The sequence below is a fragment of the Etheostoma cragini genome, unplaced genomic scaffold, assembly GCF_013103735.1.
Source record: "Etheostoma cragini isolate CJK2018 unplaced genomic scaffold, CSU_Ecrag_1.0 ScbMSFa_3878, whole genome shotgun sequence".
Lineage (NCBI taxonomy): Eukaryota > Metazoa > Chordata > Actinopteri > Perciformes > Percidae > Etheostoma > Etheostoma cragini.
The window spans coordinates 1-1,105 of NW_023268191.1; the positions used below are offsets into that span (position 1 = coordinate 1).

The following is a 1,105-nucleotide window of genomic DNA, read 5'->3' on the forward strand; positions in this document are numbered from 1 at the left end:
CCCCCCCCCCCCCCCCATGTGAATGTCTAACCCACCGACGACCTGCAGGGGGCGACAGGAAGCCGCATTTTACATTTATTAACCAGTTAGGCTGAATCTCATTTCTCTATCTTACCCCTTTCCTTAAATAACTGATCTTGTTTTGTGATCTTTACAGTCCTGTGCATATATACTTGCAACCAGGGCTGTAGTCAAGACCACATTAGTCAAGTCCAAGACAAGTCCAAAACCAGGACTAGTCGAGTCCAAGTCAAGACCAAGTCGAAAGAGGTTCGAGTCCAAGTCAAGACCGAGTCCGGGACAAAAAAAACCTTTTTATGCATGACAATCATTTTGTGTTTCACTTTATCTCCAATATTATTATCAACATTATAAAGACACCTGGACTCGGTCCAGACCAGAAGCCATACTGGGCAAGACCAGTGGCCGAGACAAGTCCGAGTCCAAATACTAGCGAGTCCAAGACTAGTCCGAGACCATAGAAAAATGGTCTGGAGTCCGGACTACTACAGCCCTGGTTGCAACCTTGTTCTTAATTGAAACTTTTTAAAAATCGCTAGCTTGCTAACGCTAACGCTACATTAATGACTTGCACAACGGTCCTGCGTTTCTCTGCCCTGAATGGACTGTACACTCAGTTTTAACCATTAGCGGAGAATTTGGTTTGAGATCAGTGCACAACACTCCTTGCTCTGGAGACAACGCTACGAGCTTTAATTATACCGCTAACTCGCTAACTCAGAGATCGCTGCAAAAATCCTTGATTATTCGGCACGTTTTCTTGAAAAATGCGATGGAATATGTTGGATGATTGTGCAATTTCATGCGATGAAACTGCAAAAAAATGCAATTTGATGACAGAGAGAGACAAGAGAAGAGAGAAGAGACTGTTTGTCTCGTCGCGTGATTACGTCACTTCATAACGTTCCCATGGCAACAGGGGGAAATGGCTGCTCTTGCGTGACGAAAGTGCGGGGATCATGAAATCACGCAAGCCCCGCGTTATTCTGGATTTTTGGTCGATTACGCGATCTTACGATCGGGTTTTTCTGGAGGGACTGTAAACCTGCCTAGCGCCCCTGTAAGACTTCAGAAGGGGGGGGGG

At 45.7% G+C, this 1,105-nt stretch overlaps 1 protein-coding gene across 1 annotated transcript in view; it reads right to left on the reverse strand.

Annotated features, from left to right (window-relative positions):
• Positions 1–6: 6 nt before the first annotated feature.
• The window catches only part of LOC117940971 (calcineurin subunit B type 1-like), a gene marked incomplete at its 3' end in the record, with an annotated part of 2,053 nt that continues 954 nt past the window's right edge, over positions 7–1,105 (reverse strand). Inside the window, exon 3 of the mRNA XM_034866077.1 lies at positions 7–43. Coding sequence (XP_034721968.1) covers positions 7–43 — 37 coding nt within the window. The remainder of the gene's footprint in view (positions 44–1,105) is intronic.